This window comes from Diadema antillarum, unplaced genomic scaffold (genome assembly GCF_040938485.1).
Source record: "Diadema antillarum isolate AM-2024a unplaced genomic scaffold, OU_Dant_1.0 seq00001536_RagTag, whole genome shotgun sequence".
NCBI classification, from domain to species: Eukaryota; Metazoa; Echinodermata; class Echinoidea; order Diadematoida; family Diadematidae; genus Diadema; species Diadema antillarum.
Window position 1 is genome coordinate 1,187,223 of NW_027272268.1, and position 22,187 is coordinate 1,209,409.

Here is a 22,187-nt window from a genome sequence, read left to right on the forward strand (position 1 = left end):
AATTTGCATGGCTACTGCGAATAAAGACAAGCGTAAACAAGCTTTCCACTTTAAAGGAGTCCTGAATAGCCCGTTAGGATAGCCTGTTAGAACTTTGTACACAAACTGATACAGAGAACAGAGTGAATTGGCACCAACACTACTTTCAATTCTCTGCTTCCACTGCAAGAACACAGCACCATTCACATAGACCTTCACATTCCATGGTACAGGTATTACTATGGCATCAGATTTTGCATGGTTCTTTCCTACAGCTTGAGGAGTGTACTTGTACTTGGCTTTATGCACACCATTTCACATACAAAAATCTAGACATTTTGACTACTTCAGTCAGCACCCCTTTTCATACACAAGCCTTACATGCTACCCCTTGCATGTATTCCAGCCATCATCCTCTTGTCAGTGAGGGGATCACCAACATCAAAATGTCTTAATGGAGGATCCTGTAACACAGAATCCCACTGAATTGAGGTGGATCAGTGGTTAAGATGATAAGAGGTTGCCAGGTAACGAAGGAAGATGACATCTTGTGACATCCAACAGCACAAATAATCAGTCTCTAGCTGCCTCTCCTTGTATTGGCTTCATCTCTCTCTAGACAAACAACTTGTAGGATGCCTTCCTCTCCTGACATCCTCCTGACAGCTTCATGCTAGATGAGCCCTCTCATCTTCTTGTACTCATCAAGGTTGAGGGACCGCCTTGGTGCACCTTCACCGCCTCTGTCTGACAGGCTGGTGTTGACTGCGATGGGACGGGATTCTGGGCAGCAGGGCAGAGGTGGAAACAGTGAACATTTTCAGCGATGTCCTTATGTACTAACACCAACATGTAAAGATTACTCCTCATTTGTTTTTGTTTTTGTTTTGTTTTTGTTTGTTTGTTTCTTTGCAAAACAGTATGCCTCCTGCCAAATACACTTACCACTGAAATCTACAGCATTGATGTCGTTATCACTATGAATGAGCATAGTGGTTTCACTACATTTTCTTAAATCAAAATTGTATTTTGGCTATATATCCACATAATTAGATTCAAAGCGGAGTTTCATTTTGCATATGTGTGTGCATATGACAATTTAATTCCTTACTGCTTTTAATGTTTCTTGTTACTCTGATACATGCTCTATCTGAAAGAGATGAAGCGAATCACCTCTGTTAAATCTAGGCAAGTGCTATTAATTGTAGCAGTGTTTCAATCGAATACAATCCACATATTTAATTATGAGTATAATGGATTACAATATTGTAGCTATAACAATGAGAAATATACATCTGTAGTTCATTCCAGAACTATGACAAACATTTTGCAACATATAACCACTCCAAATTATCAACTATGCTAGAGCATTATCAACAATTAGTTATTCAAGATGTGACTCAGATGAAGTGAATACTTTCAGCTCTGATTTAACTGACCTGCAAGTGGGACATCAAGATCGATTTTGATGTCAAAGTCATGAGCTTGAAAGAGATCCTCGGAGACCTTCCTATCTGTGACCTTTGCAGGAACAGCTTCCTGGGTCAGGGAAGCGATGATGTCTTCCTCCTGAAATTGAAATGAACATCGACATAGTTAAGTTTTAACTGTAGGATTTTCTCCAAGTTCATATGGAAGCAAATCAGCCTGATCTCTACAAATATTGCACAGTGTTAGCCAGGAGCTGATGTGACCAATGTGGCAGCACACATTATCAAAATGAACATCAAATCCTAACATTGGTGGGCATATCTTATCAAACTGTCACGAAGCATTTTTACAAGTTTTCAACTTTCTAGTACAACGATTGTGTTACAAACACATAAATGTCTGAAATCTAAAAACATTTCACATCGTATCTACCCTTCTATCTGTTTCTCTAGAAGTTGAGGAGTTTACAATCATTAGCTACCAAATTATAATTTTAAAACTTTCTTCTTCTCGGAAAATGCAAGAAATAAATCTTACCGCCCTCTTCTTGATCTCCTCCGCTTCTCGCTTTTGTCTTTCTTCATTCTCCTTTTTCATCCTCTCAGCTTCAAGCTTCCGCAGAATCTCCTCGGTGCTCTCCTCTCGAGCCTGCAACAAAATATCATCATAATCTCTTCAGTAACAAAATACATACCATCAGCCTATATGCTCCTGCTCATTACAGCATAGAATATGATTATATATATTAAAAAAAAAAAGAATTAAAGTTCATGGTTGGTAAAATCAATTCCCTATTTGACCTAAGTCATGACATTACAGCATTGGGGGGAATGCCCTCTCCATGCTTGACATACTCATTTGTTTTGTTAGGTAGGTGTCTTATCTGCCTGGCCATATCTTGTCAAAAGTTGCTCCAAATACTATAAGAGTTCACTTCACGATCAGTGTTTTGCTAATCATAGGATAATATATAGTTGTGATGTTCATTGAACGCCTGAAATTCATTCAATTTTTCTCTTGAGGCAGTACCCAACTTTACTTAGATTGGCCAGTGAAAATTTTGCCAGAATTCATCTGCAGATACAATCTGGTATCGGGATAGTAGGTACAAATTCTAAGCTCAATTAACTACCAAGAATAAGCTGTGGGTAATCACAGCATAGCTTCGATTTCTTTTATATACATATATATATTTTTAATACTTTCAATAATCTACTGTCACCCTCGGAATGTAAATTCATAGAATTAAACTTGCATCAAATTCATTATCAACTATTGAGTACCGGTAATATGTTACAAGTTAAAATTGAGGTTTATACAACACTTCCACAAAAAAACTGACATATAACAGAAAAAGACAGCATTACAAACAGTAAGACATATATAAAAGCATTAGAATTACAACAACATTCATGAGAAGTGCAGGAATTACCTACAATAAGCTAACTGCTGGTCAAAATCCTCACCTTTTGTATTGTGAATAAGGACTACTACAGTCAACATGGGAGATATTTGGTCTTGGGTGATCAGTGGGCACAGTGTACGAACAATTGTAAGACGTTCTCTGAAGTAATGTTACCTTGGTGACAAGCGTCGGCCGACAATGTCTCCTAGTGAAAGGATCCGGAGGTGCATTCTCAATTTCTTTGATTTCTTCCTTCATGGCCAGCTCTGACTCAGTAATATTTCTGTTCCTATTCCTTTGGTTGATATATCTGTTTAAAAAAACAAACAAACACATGAACAATGCCTACAATGTCAGAAATGCCACTAAAATTTCACCTGCTCAATTCACTCTGATCAAAATTTGGTTCAATCAGTCCAAAAATTATTCAATACCACTGGATTTGATCTCCACACAGTTGACAGCATATTTCGGTCTTAGCAAACATCAAGCTGAACTCATTTTCAGCAATGCTCTATTTTTGCATTTTACCATATTCACTTACAGCACAAAAGCAAAACATGAAATTTGGATGAAATCTACTGCAAACAATCTGGCAGTGTATCACATCGATCCACAAAAAGTTATTAAGGACAATCATATATACACGACAGAGATAATGCATGATATCCTCGTGTCACTATTACCTTTTGATTGAGAGAGACAAGAAAGATAACGCTTCTTTCTGAGCCACACCAATCAAAGAAATGCACATGAAAAGCAAATGAAAATGAATATATTGAGAAGGCGTATGTGCTGTTCCCTATAAAGATGCTACCACTTACGTGATGGCATTGACCTCCTTGTTTCGGATACGATCCAGCTCTTCTGCTCTCTCCTCCAGGTCAATCAACCTTTGTGAAAGCCCCTTTGCCCTATCCTCATCACCTTCCTCTAGAGCTTGGTCCTATTGGTTAACATGGTACAATGTGTGACTAGTTTATCATTCAGTCAGGCTAATGTGACACAAATAGATACAAGCTGGCCTCTCCTCTATCACAGTTCATATTACAAACTCTTTTTATTTTTGTTCTTACAGAAAAACCTCAAATTTATATTCTCTTTAAAGGGGAATGACATCCAAATATATATGTGGATCGAGTATCATTGATGCAGAAACATTACTAGATCACATAAGTGAAGTTATGAATTTGAAGAAATCTGAAAAAAAAAAATCTGAATTCTGCAAAGTTATGATTTTTTTATTCCTACAGTAGCACAACGATATAAAGAAAATATACAGAGTACTCCACAAAATTTCATTCTTTATAAAATATACACATTCCTTGCCGTTGTTACCGACATATGTCAATGGTAACAATATCTCCTCTGCCTTCTGAATGAGGTACTGTATACGCCGAATATTTCGCGAGGTTTATTTTCGCAAATTTGCGCGAGTCAGGTGCTATTTGCGAAATTAAAGACATGTGAAAATATTGAATTTGATCCCGATATGAACGTGATGTACATGTTTACACTTCTCCGTTCAGTACAGGACTCCACAATCGCGAATTTAACCACACGCGAAGTCGTCAGGAATTCCTGATTCGCGAAAATTTAGACTCACGAAAAATATGGCGTATACAGTAAGCCAAGTGCTCTTATCATTATGCTAAATGGCACAGGCAAACACACACTGCATGTCTCAACGTGCATGCAGATTAAGCAAGACTATACTGTCACACACACAGGAAAAGGTAACTGCAAATACTTTGTTTTCACACTGTACATACCCTGCTTTTCTTGAGTTCAGTCTTCTTCATAGCATAGTTCCGTGGGTTCTTCCGAAACCGTTCTTTCTCAAGAACAATCTATTGACAGTTGAACAGACGGAATAATCAATGCACTTCCAGCACTAAATGTTACAAAACACCGCAAATATTGAATGACTTTGACTTGGTTCACTAACAGTTGATTCAAAGAAACATGCAATGTGACAAAGTGGTTATTGACTATTCAAAAGCAGATTGATGAGATTCACTAATTTCTCTTGACTCACAGGATCATCCTATATATCCTACTTTACAAGGATTAACACCTCATGAAAAAGTCTGTTTGAAGTAAATAATTCTCCTGCTTCTAAATATTCCTCCCAAACAAGCTGAAAATGCTTAATATCAATACCATGGCAGAAACATGAGCATTACAGCAAAATATGATTTTCAGAAGTTGCTACAATTACAAAACAATCCACATCTTCATTACAGTCAATTCCTTAGACATGAAAATGGGTCACACTTCTGTATCTTTCTCCTCCCTCAGTCTCCAATACCCTGGTGATTATAGATGAAAAGCAGAATGGCCATTATAAAATCTTTTCACTGTTCTGACATTGCTGTATACCTTCTCAATATCTTCTTCCTTGTACTTGTAGTTCAATGCTTTCTTGATTGCTGCCTCCTTGGTCTCCACTTCATTTATCGTTGGCAGGTCAAAGTCACCGTTAATCATCTAACATAGGAAAAGAATTAAGACATAGATACCTTTAAAATTTCACAATTCATAGCCTGAATTACAGCACAAGATTTATACATTTTAATAGATATTAAAGGACAAGTCCACCTTCATATACATAAGGATTGAGAGAATGCAGCAATATTAGTAGAACACATCAGTGAAAGTTTGACGAAATTTGGACAATCCGTTCAAAAGTTACGAATATTTTAAGTATCTGCGCAGTCACTGCTGGAAGAGAAGACTACTACAGTGTATGATGTCACATGCGTACAACTATATAAGGAAAATAAAAAGAGAATTTCACAAAATTTTACTTTCCGAATAAAGTGCACATTTCTTTGACTTGCTACTGACGTATGTTAAGGGTAATATTATTCCCCCTGCCTTCTGAAAGGGAGAAGTCGAGTGTTCTTTTGTTATGCGAGAAAAATTGAAATATGTTGAATTTTCTTTATTCTTTCTTTGTATCGTTGTACTCATGTGACATCCAAGCTATAGTAGTCTTTTCATCCAGCCGTGACTGAGCAGAAACTTCAAAAATTCATAACTTTTGAACGGACTGTCCGATTTTGCTCAAACTCTCACTGATGTGTTCTACTAATGTTGCTGCATTCACTCAACCCTCATGTCTACGAAGGTGAACTTGTCCTTTAAGACAAATTGACACACAATCCTAAAACAAGTTTAAAAAAGGATCATATAGTTTTAGTTGGGACCTAACTTCAGGTTTCCAACATTTTTGGACGAGATATCAAGAAACCTCTTATGAAATATGAAAGAGCATGTAATTTCAAGAGGAATTCAATTTTTATTTGATGAAAATTGGTTTTGGGATGGCTGAGATATCAAAAACAGAGTGATCCTATAATATTTCATTTCAAAACTGATCAAATAAACTTTGATGTCTTCTTAGAATGGTATGCGCTGAACTATTTCTCAAGTGGTTTCTTGGTATCTCGCAAAAAGACCAATCCTCATCTCCACCAGTACTATACCATCCATTTAGACCCATGATATGTTATGCTGTAGGCAACAGACCGACATGTGACCACACCATCTATGCACTGATTCAAAATGAGTAATGAAATATACAATTTTTGTATTCCTATGCAGCAACTCGGCATACAATGTCACTACATGTTTCAGCAGCATCACATACAGTATCTAACTTGTTATTGCAAACAGAACTGATTTGCATGCTATGACTTACATCTTCATGCCACTTCTGAAATTCAGTGTCGCTGAAGTCCTGGTTTGACACAAACTCCAAACGGAACACACGCTCCTGAGCAGCATATCTGCATTGAAAACAAAGCAGTTATAGCGACAGATGCAAAATCGTTTACCCAGTAGTATGAAATGTGGAGAAAGCTACTTAACCCTACAGTCTAATTTCAGAGTCTCCATTTCCAATCTATCATTAAACTTTTCATACTCACAACTAAAAGAACAGAAAAGCTCTTTGACTCCTTCATATTGGTCTTTTTGATGTTGGCCAATATATGCTATTTGAAATATAACAATCTACAGAGAACTTCAATTCTAACTGTGAAAGCACTTGGAGAGCTCAGACCTCCATCAAGCATCTAATCTCCACCAAAATAGTGATTTCTAACAAAAAGAAAAAAAAATCTGGATCCAGATGGTGACCTGGATCACTACACAAAATCTAACCACTTGTTCCTTGTGTCATTACCAACTTTCCCTAAAAATTTCATTCAAATCCATTCACAACTCTTTGAGTAATTATGCAAACAAACAAAAAAATTGACAAACAAACCGAAACCGGCAAACACAGAACCTCCTTGACGGAGGAAATGAGATGGTTCGTGATCACCTTACTGTCACTTATGTGTAAAGTAGAGGGTAAGCACTATTCCCTGTATGTACATGACTTCATTAACCCTGCCTTGATATTGGAAGATGCTGAGCAGACAAGCCACTGAAGAAGGTCGTCTCAAGATGCTATCAACCAATGGCAACACAATGTAACACATGATCTTACCTCAATTTGAAACCCTTGTTTGTCCGCGTCCCACCAATAGCATAGATCTTTGCTGTCTCCACAACGTCTATGATCTCTGCAACCTAGAACAGTACACAGAACATGACATAACCATGCAGTTATACTCTGTACATGCTCTTGCTTAATACTTGGACACTGATACAGATTGTGAAGTGGCCTTTCACCACTTCAATTCCACTCACTGTCCATCTGTTTAACACTGTTCAAGATGTGTGCCTTGCTAGCTTTTATTTGATCAGTGAGTTTAACTCTATCAAAGTTAACTACCATTCGGACTGTGTATCATAAGTTAACACAGTATGATTCTCACGAGGCACAAAATACTGCAGGAAAGTACTGTCCTCATGAACCAATGTGAATTTTTGCTAGTTACTTGCTGCAACATATAGAGGACATAAACTGTTTGGCAACTTTGGTTCATTCACCCTCATGAAGACATTGTTTTACTTGTGACCTTGGAATTTGCAAGCAAGTGCTGCAGTATTCTCCACGCAATCGGGTATCGCCTAAACGGGTACTCCGTTTAATTGGGTAGTAATGTCAAAATCACTTCCAATGCACATTATAATTACCAGTTACCTGATAATCAGGTTGCCTCTCCGCATAAATGGGTAAATAATTTTCTTCTAATCTAATTTTTACCCACATTTTATCGCAGACATATCACTTTAAGAAATCATGAATGTCAAATTTTCCATGGCTAATCGCATTCTCTACTTAATTTGCAAAGAAGACCTATCATTTGGGGAGTGATTAAACATGAAAACACAATGTACACATACCGACTTGCCACACGTAAACGAACATCACACATGTAGCTGGCACTCACAATTGCATAGACAGACAGGAGTTGAACACATCTGCACTCCACCCTTGCTCCGCAACAACACTCACCATACGAGATGTTTGCAACGAAAATCAGGCCATGCACCAGCTCCATAATTCTACTTTTCCCCAGTCACTTCTCGAAAAGTAACCCAACGTTCTACGTGACTAATGCACGCAAAGAGACTTGTTCGTTTCGGAAAACGCATGCGTGTTAGCGCGGAGTCTATAGTCAAAACTACAAAGTTTTCTGAAGACATAATTGTCCTTAAAAAAGAGTGTAAATTATTGTCCCTGACTGAGTAAGTGTAAGGTACATGTACATATAATGTGCCGTGCAAGCGCACGTGTAAAGCATACAGTGTAGGTATTTGGTACAGTGTACAATGCATGTACATGCACATTGTGTGTTTCAAATGTGAATGAGACGTGTTCTTCTGTTAATCGGGTACTCCGCTTAATCGGGTAAGAAACGCTTTGCCCGAGCCCACCTGATTATGCGGAGAGTACTGCACTACAATTTGTTATGTAATTTGTTAGAAATATTTTCTAAGGCGCTCCGATTAACTTGCTGCATGACTATGTAGATAGAGACATTTCCCTGCCACTGGCCAATACGATAGTCTCACTAAAAGCTGCATTTATTGTAACTGTCAGATGTCTCCAGCTTACCCGGTAGACAGGCCTTCCTGCATTGTGCCCTATCCCAATCCGTACAAAGCAGCCTACAACTGTGTTGTGGAAGAAGGGCATATGGACCCACCTGTCGAAAAAGGGGAATCGTAATTAAAATGCAGGTTATGAGGGTCATGTGCATAATATGAGAGTTATCAATAAGTGCTGAGCACTGTTTGAAAATGTAATATATCTACCGGTATATGCGTTGATCTAACCATGATGCTGGCATAATGTAAGAATGAAACTGAAAAAGAAGGAAAAATCACAAATAGATGAACAGAATAAGTTAAGAAGAAACTTCCCTTTAAAGTCCCTGTAGGAAGTAACAACAAAATCCAGAATACAATGTTATAACTGTACATCTGTTTGAAAGAATATGGTTAAGAGGTTAGTTGTGCACAGGTATTCTTCTTCCCTTTTTAGGGGGATAGGGTAGAGGAGAAAGGTTCTACATGATCAAAGATTTCCAGTCTGAGTAGCAGAATGACAACAACATGAGCAACACTAAGGCCGACAGTGAGCCATACAAGAAATTCAGTCCCATAAATGTCCAGTTGAGAGTCAATAACATTGAATCACATTATCAAAGGCTCTCACTTCTCTGCTTGAATGACTGTAAATGGACTTGTTGGTATTCACAAACTCTAATATTAGACTTACTTTTCCAACTTGTTTCTTGAAAGTCTGATTCGGTTGAGTTCCTCCTTGGTTGAAACGTACATTGTCATCTGCTCTTCTTCTTCCCTGAAACCAACCATATTGACATAGAAGAAAATCAGTACATATCATGCAATTAATAGAACATCACTCCGAGAACACAGACCTCCGCCAAACAGGTCATTTCCACACATACAGACATATGCTAAAAATGGCTTAATTTCCCAATAATAAAGAATAATTTCTAGTGTCTCAGAAGTCTATCTACCTTAGCTTCTTGCTGTGCATAAAGCATACCTCAAATACACACAGCTTGAATTCCCTGTTTGTTGGCTCTTTTTCCCCAATGATAAAAATTCTTTCAAAACAAACAAACAAACAAACAAACAAAACAAACAAACAAACAAACAAATCCTGAATCCAGACAGTGCATTGCATCACTACCAAAACTTATTCATCTGTTTCTTACATCATTATCAAATTTTCCTCCAAATATCATCCAAATCAGTTCTTCAGTTAACTTTTTGAAGTATTTTGCAAACAAACAAACAAACTGACAGAAAGACAAACCAACAGCAACAAAAACATAACTTCCTTGGCTGAGGCAAATATATAAATACATTCCTTGAAAAGTTCAACTACAGAATGCTCCTACAGTAGTTCTTGATTCATTAAAGCTGAGGTCAATGATAAAAGAGAGCATACTCTTCTCTCTCTGATCCTGAGGCTTCGGACTCGGACGCTTCGCTCTGGTCAGTGGATCGCTGCTCCTCTTTCTCATCCTCCTGCTTCTCCTCTTCCTCATCATCCTCATCCTCATCGTCTGTATACACATCACTTGCCTTCAACAGCTCCTTCTTTGATGGGGCATTCTCAACTGTCAAGGAAAGTCAAACAGATATCCAGCATTAAAAACAAAGCATTGTGGAATATTGCTATTTTCATCTGCAAATTAGAAGCTGATGATGGAGATAGTGTTATCACAAACTTGAAGAGAGCATTTACTGAAACTCAATGTTATTACATAACAGTTTCACGATTAGTAACTGAAGAGTGTTCTTGGCAAAGAAAAAAGGTATGCTGCTCATATATTTTAAGACATTTCTTTGACATGTTTGTTCATATTATGGTGACACCTCTCTCAACAAATTTTTGGCACCCCTGTATAAATCTAATAACAAATGGCAAACAACCTGTTCCCAAGTAATGTGGCACAAGACATTGAACACATAACAGAATGCAATTTTTCTTTTTCATTGCTGTATGTATTTCCCTACAGTTTACAATCAACCTTTTAAATGCTGCATTTTGTTATCTTTAATTCATTTACTTAACATTATCATTACCATTATTACTATACTACTACTACCACTATTATTGTGTCATGTAACAACTTCCAGACTCATTAGATTCTGGTGCGTACTCGATAAGAATGAATATAAAGGCATAAGAAATAATCACCAGTTCTCTTTTTCTTCTCTCGCTGGGCTTTCAGGTCCTCCATGGCTCTTGCTTTCTTGTCATTCTTGGTCTCAATAGTTTGCCTTCTCTCCTTGCTGCGGTTCTCTCTGGCTGACAGATTGAGGCTGTTTGCCTTTGCCATTTCTTCCCGCTTTTTCTTTTTCCTCTCCTTCTTTTCTTTCTTCAGTTTCCTCTCAATCTCATGCCTGAAACATGAAGAAAATGTTTTGGGTACAGTTGTGCAGCTGAAGTATAACAGTTAATTTCATTTCCATGATACAGATACACTCTTACTTTAAAAAAAAAAGACACTTTTACAATTCTCTCAATTTCTCTGAGGCTAATTCCAACTTGTCACAATTATCATCCCTTTTTCAACTTACAATAAATGCTCACTTTTATGCTCTCATTTTTTTTGCTATTCTCTGTTACCTTGTAAACATACTGAATCATACAAAACAAATCTGTTACTTTTATACTCACAGAAATATTCTTTTGGTACGACTACAAAGAAGAACTACACTTGTCATTGATAGCGTCAATTTCTTGTCATAATTATGAAAGAAATCACCTTGATGCTGAAGAAAAAAAAAGAAAAGGAAAATTAATCTGATAAGACAAGATATTCTAAATCAAAATATAAACAATACAGCATACTAGACAAATGTCTACAGAGGTGTAACCACTGGAATGTTCACAATGCTCACAAGAGGTGCCTTATTAGGTAGGTACTCTATATTGCTTTTATTCTAAAATATTACACAATTCAAGAAAACACATGTCTTGAAATCTTGGTACGAGGCAAATAAGAAGTAGCATGGTGAAGAAAAATCAATGTCCCTTAAACTGACTTGTAATTTTTTCATCACTTTTCAAGACTTATTGAAATATTTGTATATCTGTTACTCTCAGTTTATATCCCTATGAATGGACTTTTTCTCTGCATTGAAATTCTTCACCTAATAATTGTGCAAACAGCTTTACAGGTAGAAAGGACATAAACAATAACTGAAGAAATATATAATGCAGGCAATACAACATGATACACAGCCACACTCACAAAACAGTCACGGAAGATAGCTGCCTCACCTTGTCTTGAGGGCATCTCTCTTTTCGGATCTATTGTAGATGACCTGTTCTCTCTCCTTTTCTGTCATCTTCTCCAGCATAGCCCTGTCCTCTTCATCTCCGATGAAGTTCTCATCGTAGCCATCAAAGAACTTTCCATCATCAGAACCGGAATCGGAATCATCGCTGTCAGAATCAGATACTTCACCTAGGTGAAGAAGGTATAATGCAACATTAACAATTTTGAACAACAGGGAACAATAATTTGAAATGAATCAATTACTGCACCATCTGCACTATAATGAATACTAACAGCATTCTCACACAAAGGGAATACTTACCGGTAATTAAAACGCACGTTGGATAGATGCATAAACCTCCATGAATTAATGCAAAAGAATGTCCTTCTTATAAATCAGAAATAACATGATTATCACCATTCTAATCTTAAACTGCTGAAACACAGCCATGTACAATCTTAAATTGAATTCTTTGGAAAACAGCACTTTGTCATTTTCCAAAGAATTCCATTTTAGGTTGTACATGGCCATGTCTGAGCAAAAACCTGAGCAAGAAACCCAGAATGAAGTTTTGAACACACATTCTTGACTGAGACAAGTTGGTGATTCTTGACAGATCAACAAATTTGATGCAGTGCTTGTGTTGACAAGTACAGCAGCAAAGCTTCTTTGTTTAATCTCATATCCAATACACATGTTACAAGTCATAGAAAACTATGCACAAAAAGGACACAAATTAGCTGCTCAAATGCAATCTTCTAAACAAACTCCTAACTACACTTTGCTCCAGTTTCCATGTACACTGTATTTCAAGGAAACAAGTCATGATATCAGTGAATAAACCATCATTGACTTACCCTCTTCAAGTGATGACTTGTCAGAATCACTAATGACTCCTGAGCCATCTGATGCTGACCGTGCCACCTTCTTTTTAGGATTCTTTTTAATTCTTGATTTCTTTTTGTTACCACCTAGAGTCCACTGTTGAAGGAGAAAGTACAAATGGATCGTTCGCGTAAAAACACACACCAAATAATATCCAATATCAAAATAAGCTTCTAGAGCAATGTACAATGTCAGAAACTGTATGAACTATGGGACAACTGTCACAAAAACTGGAACAGATATTGATAGATATGTACAACCACACTACAAGATTATGCAACTTTCACATGACACATTATTGCATGTAGGGTTGATGGATTATGATAAAATCTCCCAATCCAAATCAAGACATTAGTGTCCTTTTTATGTTTCAGTTGTTGATTCTTAAAGTGATAAAGCAGAAAAATGCATTTAAATGGATACAGTACATGTACAGAGCATTGCTTGTCATTGTAATACTACAACAGTTCCACATACTATCTCACAGATTGGCAGTTGTTTTGAAGTCCTTATGACTCCTTTGCAATTAGTAAAGTGTTCAGACACAGGTCACAGTATTATATCATCTGAACATGGAAAATATGAATTAATATGTAGAGCATTATATCATGAAATCACATGATTCCACGTGGTAATAAAGACACATGTGCATTCATAACAAAATCTACTCACATCATCATCACTCTCAGAAGTTTCTGATTCTGAATTACTCCTCTGGGATGTGGATTCTTTAGCTGGCTCAGGCTCTACCTTCTTCCTCTTTGCAAGTGTTTTCAGTTCCTAAAGAAAGGAAAAAAGAGAACAATCCACACTTTCATACTACTAGACATTTCTGCTTCCAAAGAGGTACATGTATGAAGGCTCACTGGAATACTGCACACATTGTAGTCACAATGAGTGATTTCCATCATGATGAACAGATTTTGATTGTCAAATACAAGATGCATACCAGCTTCAATAAAAGTTGTGATTACCGACACAACATATCTTCTTTGGAAACAAAATAATTTGTCAACATTATATCATCTCAGTATTAAAAATGCATGGTCGCGGTGTTACAGTCAAATGCGTACGCGAGCGCACGGCGCAAGTTTCCTATAGAGACCTACGCTATTGACTCCTCTGTAGCGCTTACGCTGTGGCACACTTCCCCAAGTCCGAAGAAGTCCAATTCACTGTAGTTAGTGGTCCGATCAAAGTTCAGCTCATGATTCGGCTGAAACGGATGACCGCTTTATCTATAGCCAACTTCTTTTGTGATGACATAATAACAAGCACATATGCACACACCCTGGCATTTACAGACTGCACGATGCGCAGAGAAGACAAGGAAGGCAACGTTACTTAGCAACACCTACGCACTTTACTCTTGATGACAGCCCAACTTCGGTAATCTTTGTATTAATGCTAACGGTGATCGGCAGTATCATCAACAGCGCCCTCTACACTACCGGGACTATGCACCTTTAACATAAACATTGACACTTTCAGTGAACAGAAGAGAATCATATTACTGACAGATTCCATCTACTTTTTCATGGAAATTGCACATCTTTCATCAAGAGAAAGAGAAAAAAAAACATGATTCTACCACCACAAATATACCTGCGATGTGCAAAATTCACATCCAAGTACGGTTAGACCAGTTTTAGTGCTCAAGTACCCTTTGATGCTTGCTATACAAGCAAGGGTTTGCATGCACTTGTTCTAGACGTGTACTTGTTACTTGTTTGACCTGACAGGCAGGTAAATTCAAATTCATGTGAGTGAATGGAAATAAACAACTCGTGTGATAAAATCTTGTGAAAAATCGCTATCTTCTTCTAAATCTGAGGTAAAATGGGAATTTCTGAGCATTTCTACATTTTTGTGTCACTTTTTTGTTGTTGTGATTTCAGCCCATGCATCGCTCTGTGTAGCCCGACCAGACGCTGTTACTACGCTATGCGTATGTGTACCATGTACAGCGACTGGGCTGTGTATAGTTACGCTCTGTGAAGCTAGTCTATGAAGACAGAAGTCCCATGCGTATTGAATGTCATTACTCGAGTATACTCATTACTTTGCTAGACATTAGTACGGTACGCACAGACACGAGCGTTCAGAATTACCATGCTCATGCTGTCCGGTAATACCATACCTGTAGGCTGTAGATGTTTCTACATACATAAATTAAATGAACTGCATGTCATAGGTCTGTGCTGAGTGTTTTCTTGTATTGTATCAATACCTAGTAAATTTAGAGTTTTTAGCAGCCACGCAATGGCAAGGCCTAGCCAATTTTTAAATGTCCTTTTTTTAGGCTTTAAATATAGACTAGATGTAGTAATCATCGTCATCATATTCAGGTGGCATTAAGTGCGACCACCCCAACCATATCAATCATCATGGTACTACTGTAAAACTGGAAATTTTCGCGGATTTCGCGCAACCAGAAACTAGCATGAAAATAAAAGCACGTGAATATTTTGCTTGCCATACGTTCCTGTGCGTGATGTCTTAATTCCGCGGAATCAAAAACATGCGAAACTCTTCTTGCCCGGCCAAGCGTGAAAAATTAGTCGCACGAAAATATCCACTTTTACAGTATTGCATTGGTACATGACACAAGTGAGAGGTTTACATTTGTAACTGAAAAACAGAAACAAAGACATGCTGGTTGAATACATAGAATTTTTCTATTTCCATGATTGATGATAGTGTCTAGTGACCACAATCAACTTGCTGATTATTCTGAGTCTCTGTCAGTGCCACTTTTGGGGAGGTCTACGTTACCATGATTTCTAAAAGGTTCTAACTTCTAGTTACAGTTGTAGTTAGAGTCTAGACCATCTGTTGTGACATCAGAATATAGAGTTCTAACACTAACAGTTAGATGGTATACAAGTCTGACTCTTCACGTACCTCTTCCGAATCAAGATCTGATTCATTATCCGAAGCAGAACTGTCTGAATTTATCACTGCGCGAGGCTTCTTTCGTTTTGACATGGCTGCTGTATTCACAACGCTAGCTAGCTGGTGGGCACACTGTCACTGGCACGAAAGCTCCGGCTCCCCCAGCAAGCAAGGGTAGATTAGGCATCAAACGAATGATGTGAAGATATAGAATTGGGCAAACCGGTCTCCACATAAGTTGCAGGCTAGATAGATGAAATAATTGTTGAAAGACTGACTTCAGTGGTTGCTTTACAACAGATCCCCCGTCAGAATACCTTCGATCTGGTAGAGGGATCCGCACTACTGCGTGCTGTGCACTGCGCTCACGTTACGTTATTCGCTTTTACAACACACACACTGCATGCTCTACGAATTACGAGCGACTACATCTACGCTCGCTCGCTGCATCATGCATGTGCAATAAGCACTCATTACTTTATTCCTCTCCTCAGTGCAGTGGTACTGTACTAGTCTCTCTGGCTGGCTCTCGAAACACAAGGAAGACAGAGCACGCGCGTACACGCACCGACGGACGGACGGGTGCACGGCGGCCGCCCCGCAGAATTTTGTCACTAAACTACTTAGTACTCGTACTGAGTAGTCCATGGGCCAGGCCGCGGCCAGGCCAGATATTGGTACCACCTGAGGTGGCAGAACCTTTCTGGTGTCATTTTGTTTGTCGGGCATTGTAGATATGCTTATCAAGCTATGATAGCATTTCCAAATTACTCATTAAAAATTAATTTTTAACCAATTTGGTCTCGTTGTTATATCCCTATACTTCTGAATCGAAACTAACCGCTAACAAAGAAGAGCAGCTGTCTTCTGAATGTCCACAGGTGTCCTGTTGTTTGTTGTTTTTGTATTTGAGGCGCGTCATTCAATATTTACGCGTTTCTCTTTATAATATGATTACTTTACATATGATTAATTTCTTAAAAAATAAACTTTTTACAATTATTTTTATGCGCGTTGTCTGCTGTTACACGGTTGGGGCAAATAAGTTCGGGGGGGGGGGGGGTGTTTCATCAACGCTTGTCAGCGCCGACAACTGTCGGCACCGACCAATTTCAGCAAAATCCTTGGTTTTGATTGGCTGAGATGCTCTGGTCACTGACTGTTACTATGGTGATTCAAGTTGTCAGCGCCGACAAACGTTGATGAAACACCCCCTGGTGCATGCTGATGGCAAACTCAGGGGGGCATTTCATGAAACATTTTGTCCAACAAAGTTGTCGGACAAATTTGCTCTTAACCAATCAGATGCAAGGATTTCAGTAGCTTGTAACAGTTTGTCAGAAAAATATCCGACCAAACGCTTCATGAAATGCCCCCGGCTCGTTACATTGAGCAGGCTTCTCAGTCGCGCACACCGTACTGCAAACCTAGATCCCTCATTTACCGCACTCAAGACCCTCTGGATGCCCAACGCATATAATAATTAAATGGTGCACAAGCAGACTCCCGAATGCGATATATAAACATCAAAAATGATTATTTCATACGCACTTTCCATTAAATAAACACTTAATTTACAAATAATTCATAATTTTTCATTATGTAATAAGCAAACGTCCCGGTGTGCAGTGTGCAAATCTAAATCAAACAAAACTCAAACGCGGTGCGCTTGTTGTTGTTGTTATCATTCTAAATTTGAGGCGTGTATCATTCATTCATGAATATTTACGCCATTTTTTCTGTATTTTGTAAACGCGGTGCGCTTGGTCTTTATTCAAGGCAGCGAAGGAAATATCCAAAGGGTTATGATGTCAAGTTTCAAGTTTCAAGTTTCAAGTTTATTTAACCAATTCATTAAACATTTGACATTTTACAAAAGGATACAGCATTAAGAATAATGAATGGTTTGGGACCCCAAAAGAAGCAGAGCTTGTAAAAAAGGGGTCCCGGATAAACATATAAAACAAAGCAAAACATACTAAAGTTTTAAACATATTAACAAGAAGTACAATAGTAACATATTTACATAGGACAGATGCAACACAAGCACACACACACACACACGCGCACACACACACATTCAATCATACAAACACGTGTCACAAAAACTCTCATGCACACACATATAATTTACATGAAATTGCAGAAAGATACTTTCTATTTTACTATACTTTTAAATTCAGCTTCCCTGATCATTCTTGTTTTACAGATTTCCCTCAAGATAAATGCGACATGTACGTTTAAAGTTGGATAGTGATGAGGCTGACCTAATTCTCAATGGCAAATTATTCCATTCTCTAATACAAACATATACAAATGAATTTTGGGCAGTTTGAGTTCTTGCAAAGGGTTGACGAATGAGATTACTTTTACGCGTATTATAAGCATGAACGGTAGAATTTAACACAAACGCATCCTTCATGAAAGATTTCGGATCACCTTGTGTCTTAAATATAAAAATCAAGCAACTCAAGATAACTAATTTTTCAAATGGCAAAATATGAAGTTGAATAAACAATGGCAAACTTGGACTTCTAAAGTTTGAATTTGTAATATACCTTACAGCTTTTTTCTGAAGAACAATCAACTTATCTATATGAGTCTTATAAGTATTTCCCCAAGCTACATTACAGTACATTAAATGAGGCATAACTATGGCATTATACAGAGTAATTAAGGTTTCTTTTGGTAAATAGAGACGAAACTTGGATATGATACCAACACTACGAGAAACTTTAGTACAGACGTAACTGACGTGGTCTTTCCACGATAAATATTCATCGACTATAACGCCTAGGAATCGTACATTTTGGCTTCGATCAAGCTGGTTACCGCCTATAACAAGTGGAACAATGTCATTTTGGATTCTTTTCCCTCTTAATCTAAATACAACATATTGAGATTTGCTAGTATTCAATAATAGTTTATTACAACAAAACCATTCAAATATATTACCAATTTCATCATTTACAGAGTTTATTAAGGGTAACAAATAGTTGTGGTGGGCAAGTAAGCAAGTGTCATCTGCAAAAAGCGAATAAGTAAACAAGCTAGATGAATTGATAATGTCATTAATATAAATAAGGAACAATAAAGGGCCTAAGACTGAGCCCTGTGGAACACCACATGTTACTTGCCTCGACTGTGATTTAACTCCATTTACCGTTACACATTGCTGTCTATTTTGCAAGTAATCTTTAAACCAAGCTTACACAGCGTTTAGTCTTCATTCAAGACGGCGAAGAGAATATCCAAAGCTTATGATACAATGTTTTATTTCTTTATCTAAAAACAAACTGTTTTTAGCAGTGTTTACCAGAATATTGTTGTTAATCAGGCAAAAAAAAACCCAAAAAACAAAAAACCACACACACACAGACACGGAAACAATATTGTCACATAATGTAAAGACGCAGTATTGTAGCAGAAATTAAGAACACATTGACAGGACAATGAAGGTCAAAGAGACAAAAGAAGGGGGTGAGAAGAAAGAAAGAGAGATCTGATGCCACGCAACTCCATCACCAGCTGGAAGTATACGAATAGAAGTCGTCCCGAAGATCAAGGTGAGTTGTTACATTTCACTGTGCTTCTGTTTTGATATAAGCGGTGAAATTTTGATGGTGTCACTTTTTAGAGCATCATTATTATGCTGAATATATGTGCCAAATTTCAGAGCAATTGGTTTAAAAACCTTGAAATTACCAAAGGTCACACTCTGCCTGTCTTTGGTCAAAGAGCGTCAAAAAATATTTGGTCTTGATCGGGTTAATGGCTGAAATCTATGACTAAGCTACTACTCTGGAAATGCTATCATAGCAAAATATAATCCTTAGATGCCATCATTCCAAATGCACAACTAGAACTTGCCACCTCAGGTGTAATACCAATAACCCATTTTTTGGGTCTTGGCCATGGACTAATAAATTTATCTTGTGACAATTGTTTCCGTGTCTGTGTGTTTTTTGTTTTGTTTTTGTTTTTTGCCTGATTAACAACAATATTCTGGTAAACAAAACAAGACAATGTACTGTTATCATATCCAAAGTTCCTAATAAAAGGGATTATCTACACTGTTTTTATACTACCCTCTCAACAAATACATCAGTTTTAAACAAAAATCACTCTGTTCATTTACAATATTGTTTATCATAATGTATTGTAGTGTACCAGTATATTGTTTTTTGCATTATCTGGCATTGTTGGATGGAAATAAAGCGACATTGGCGTGGTATTAGCGTTGTCACCGTAGCGTTTTCACCGGAAAATGATGAATAATTGAAAAATACAGCAAATTCACGAGGAATTGCTTCTTTTGTTGTTGTTGTTTTTAGATAAAGGGATATGTACACTGTATCATAAGCTTGGGATATTCCCTTCGCCGTCTTGAATAAAGATTAAGCGCACCGCGTGACGGCTGTGGACGTCATAACCCTTTGGATATTCCCTTCCTGCCTTGAATAAAGACTAAGCGCACCGCGTTTACAACAGAACACAATAGTGGACATACAGAAGACAGTGCTCTTCTTTGTATAGCGGTTAGTTTCGATTCAGAAGTATAATAGGGATATAAAAACGAGACCAAATTGGTTAAAAATTAATTTCTTATGACTGAGCTACTCATTTGGAAATGCTATTATAGCTTGATAAGCATATCTATGCCCGACAAACAAAATGACACCAAAGAGGTTTTGCCACCTCAGGCGGTACCAATAACCCATTATTCGGGTCTTGGCCCATGGACTATATTGAAAGTCGAACGCACATGTTCAAGACTACATGTAAAGATAATTGATTAACCCTTCCACCTGTCTTGTTTGCATCAAAAGGGCTATGTTTGTATGGGGATGTCTGTTTGCTTTTTCTAATAAGTACAGACCTATCATCTTGCAATTAAATTTCAAATTCTTGAGTATGCTCTACCTGTGTCTGTATCTATACAGGTTTGATTTTTCTGAAATGGTCCAAGGGAAAGGAAAAAACTTACAAGATGTCGGCAAGTTTGTTGTATTTCACCGGGCCTATCAATTATTACTGTTTATTATACATCCCTCAATTAATGAAATCATGTAGAACGCTTTTTTTTTAAAGGTGTGTGTGGGGGGGGGGGGGCCGCAGGGTTCAGAAAATAGAAGTGCTGTGATTCCCCTACTATTAGTTTCTTTTTTTTTCTTCGATTCATTAACTTTATTTGTAGTTCTTCAACAAACCCAGCCCCCCCCCCCCCGCCCCCTACCGCTACCCCTGCAGCGATTGGCCTACATAGCACCATGAGTGCAATGACCGAACGTATCTACTCGGGGAGAGTGCATGGAGTGAACTGGGACGCAGGAGAAATGGGATACCTAGAGTATCATCTCTCGTCATTGCATATAATATTCAAAAAAAAAAATAATAAGAGAATACCAGATGATGTAGCTGATGTTGTTATAAATAATCAAAAGGTATTGCGAGTTTCTTGTATATCATTTCTTGGTGTTATGTTAGATGAACATCTTAATTGGGCGCCTCATATAGATGATGTTCTACAAGTACATAAAATATCTCGTGCAACAGGTGTAATCTATTGGATAAGATTTTTGTTATCGTTAAGGATTTTATCATATATTTATAACGCCACTGTATTACCGCCTTTAACATATTGTTCAATGATCTGGGGCCAATGTGCAAAATCTGTTTTGAATCGTGTGTTCACACTCCAGAAAAGGTCATTATGTGCCAAGAACAAATTCTCATCCTTCAACACCTTCCCAACCTCTGTTTAAAAAGCTCCAGCTTCTTAGGCTGTATTTGACATTAATGTAAATTACAAACCGCCTCATTTATGTATACATAATGTATACTCACAATTTACTACCCTCTGTCTTTGTTAATAATATGTTCAAACATAGGAGAGATATTCATTTATATAACACTATGGACAAACTGGTGACCTATATTTACCTCTTCTCAGATTATGTTACATTGCAAAGATCTGTTAAATATCAAGGAGTACATGTTTGGAATTCTGTGCCTGGTGAAATTAAGTTATGTTCTTCCCTTCTCTCTTTTGAACGTAGATATAAAAGATATTTGTTGAATAACTATAATTGAAGTTTTTGCAGAAATTTAATCAAAAGTTTATGTGATGCCTGCAATGTGTATTCTTGTTACATATTTTTCAATCATGTATAGTTTGCCTGTTTTATTTGTCTTTCTTTCCCTCTTTTTAAGCGTATCTTATAATATACATAAAATCTCAAGTGGGAGTCCAGCCGTATATAGAAAGGCCAATGACCTCTGCTGGCTCCTCCATTTTCTCTCTTAAAAATTTCCTCTTTTTTATTTTTTTTTAAATCTTTCTCTCCATTGTGCTTTTTTT

At 37.5% G+C, this 22,187-nt stretch overlaps 1 protein-coding gene across 1 annotated transcript; it reads right to left on the reverse strand.

The window, feature by feature from the left end:
- Positions 1-481: 481 nt before the first annotated feature.
- On the reverse strand, positions 482-16,154 carry LOC139710469 (RNA polymerase-associated protein RTF1 homolog). Its single transcript, XM_071622382.1, has 17 exons — positions 15,836-16,154; positions 13,604-13,711; positions 12,904-13,027; positions 12,048-12,234; positions 10,959-11,164; positions 10,203-10,374; positions 9,501-9,584; positions 8,835-8,925; positions 7,317-7,399; positions 6,522-6,609; positions 5,198-5,305; positions 4,588-4,665; positions 3,640-3,761; positions 2,990-3,125; positions 1,948-2,058; positions 1,419-1,548; positions 482-762 (listed from the first exon to the last, which is right to left on the reverse strand). The coding sequence occupies exons 1-17, from the start codon at positions 15,917-15,919 to the stop codon at positions 653-655; spliced, it is 2,022 nt and encodes a 673-aa protein (XP_071478483.1). The 5' UTR covers positions 15,920-16,154; the 3' UTR covers positions 482-652.
- Positions 16,155-22,187: the final 6,033 nt, after the last annotated feature.

What these genes read in the sequence shown, in the direction of transcription:
- LOC139710469 (XM_071622382.1), bottom strand. Translation starts at nt 15,919, where the DNA reads ATGTCAAAACGAAAGAAGCCTCGCGCAGTGATAAATTCAGACAGTTCT. An exon ending in CAAGTCATCACTTGAAGAGG is followed by an intron (nt 12,235 to 12,903) that starts GTAAGTCAATGA and finishes TTCTTCACCTAG; the next exon opens with GTGAAGTATCTGATTCTGAC. An exon ending in CTGAACTCAAGAAAAGCAGG is followed by an intron (nt 3,762 to 4,587) that starts GTATGTACAGTG and finishes GTTAACCAATAG; the next exon opens with GACCAAGCTCTAGAGGAAGG.